The 1766-nt window shown below is 32.8% G+C and overlaps 1 protein-coding gene across 1 annotated transcript; it reads left to right on the top strand.

Moving 5' to 3' along the window:
- Positions 1–325: 325 nt before the first annotated feature.
- Positions 326–1746, top strand: LOC118732652 (protein ALP1-like; the record flags this gene model as incomplete). Its single annotated transcript, XM_036461783.1, is given in 1 exon segment — positions 326–1746. A coding segment is annotated over 1 exon segment (917 nt), but the record flags the coding sequence as incomplete, so codon positions are not given.
- Positions 1747–1766: the final 20 nt, after the last annotated feature.

The raw sequence follows: 1766 nt of genomic DNA, 5'->3' as shown, positions 1-1766 counted from the left end.
ATCTCATACTAGGCGTCAGCGTGCGTTGTAACACCTTGGTACTTAAGTCGTTATCTTAGCAGTTTCAGTCGCAATCTTCTCAAAAATACTTCTTAATGAAATTCCTTTTTTTTATTATTTTATTTATTTATTTATTTGATACCCACAGTCTAATAACGATTAAATATACTTATCTAATTCATCAAATTAACTTAAATATTTTAAGATGTCTATATATATAGCTTATTAAGTGTTATTTTCGGTTCATATCAATATAGAAAACAGAAATATTGGGCACAGTGAATTTTTCGCAATTATGCAAAGTTTTTTATTCTAATAAATTAGAAGTTTGTTTTTATCTTGGACTTAATAAAAGACGACGATGTATTTAAGACAAGTTCCAGCTCATCACAGCTTCCGATCGGGTTGCAGCTCAAAATTGTACTTTATCGATTAGGATCTTTTGGCGATGGAGTTTCCATTCGAAAAGCAGCTACGCTCTTCAGTGTGGGGGATGGAGGCACCATTCAAAAAGTGACAAAACGTGTTTTTAAAGCTATATTAAATATAAAGAAAAGATTTTTATTCTGGCCTAATGCAAGGGAAAGATGGGGAATTGTGTCAGAAACTAGGGAAGAAATTCCGGGATGTGTAGGATACATCGATGGCTCGGAAATTAAATTATCTGAAGCGCCAGTAACGAATCATGAACTGTTCTTTTCACGCAAACGGCAATACGCCCTTAAGGTACAAGCAGTGTGCGATTACAAATTGCGGATAAGACAAATAACAATAGGTTACCCGGGCAGTGTCCATGACGCAAACATTTTTCATAGCTCTCCACTAGCAAAACATCCGGAACGCTTCTTGTCACCACCTCAGTGGCTCGCTGGAGACAGCGCTTACCCAGTTAAACCTTTTTTGTTAACACCTTTTAGGCAAAATAGCATCGAACATACCAAGGAGGATAGAGATCTTTACAACAAACACTTTTCCAAATATCGGGTCCGTATTGAAAATTGCTTCGGTATTTTGAAGGAAAAATTCAGCAGTCTAAAGGAACTTAAATTTAGAATGCTGAATAATAAAAATAAGGCGGAATGCAACGACTGGATTATGGTTTGCTGCATTTTGCATAACGTTTTGATAAACATACATGACGAAAATAGCAGTGAAATATTAACGCCAGATATTAACTTACCACCAGAATGCAACACAAGAACTAGTTTACTTAATTTTATACAAAACCAAATCCACTTTTGAAGTTTTCATGGAAATCGCGAATTTCACATGAACAAATATTCCCAAAATTTATAAAGCAAAATAAAAACAATTTTTCCCAATTTGTTTTTGTTTTGCACGTTATGGAAACAATTTATTCACATGGAATTGACGATAGAGCTTAATATCTCATACTAGGCGTCAGCGTGCGTTGTAACACCTTGGTACTTAAGTCGTTATCTTAGCAGTTTCAGTCGCAATCTTCTCAAAAATACTTCTTAATGAAATTCCTTTTTTTTATTATTTTATTTATTTATTTATTTGATACCCACAGTCTAATAACGATTAAATATACTTATCTAATTCATCAAATTAACTTAAATATTTTAAGATGTCTATATATATAGCTTATTAAGTGTTATTTTCGGTTCATATCAATATAGAAAACAGAAATATTGGGCACAGTGAATTTTTCGCAATTATGCAAAGTTTTTTATTCTAATAAATTAGAAGTTTGTTTTTATCTTGGACTTAATAAAAGACGACGATGTATTTAAGACAAGTTC

The sequence above is a fragment of the Rhagoletis pomonella genome, unplaced genomic scaffold (genome assembly GCF_013731165.1).
Source record: "Rhagoletis pomonella isolate Grant_MI unplaced genomic scaffold, Rhpom_1.0 Rhpom_scaffold_24210, whole genome shotgun sequence".
Lineage (NCBI taxonomy): Eukaryota > Metazoa > Arthropoda > Insecta > Diptera > Tephritidae > Rhagoletis > Rhagoletis pomonella.
This window is presented reverse-complemented; position numbering and strand designations above follow the sequence as displayed.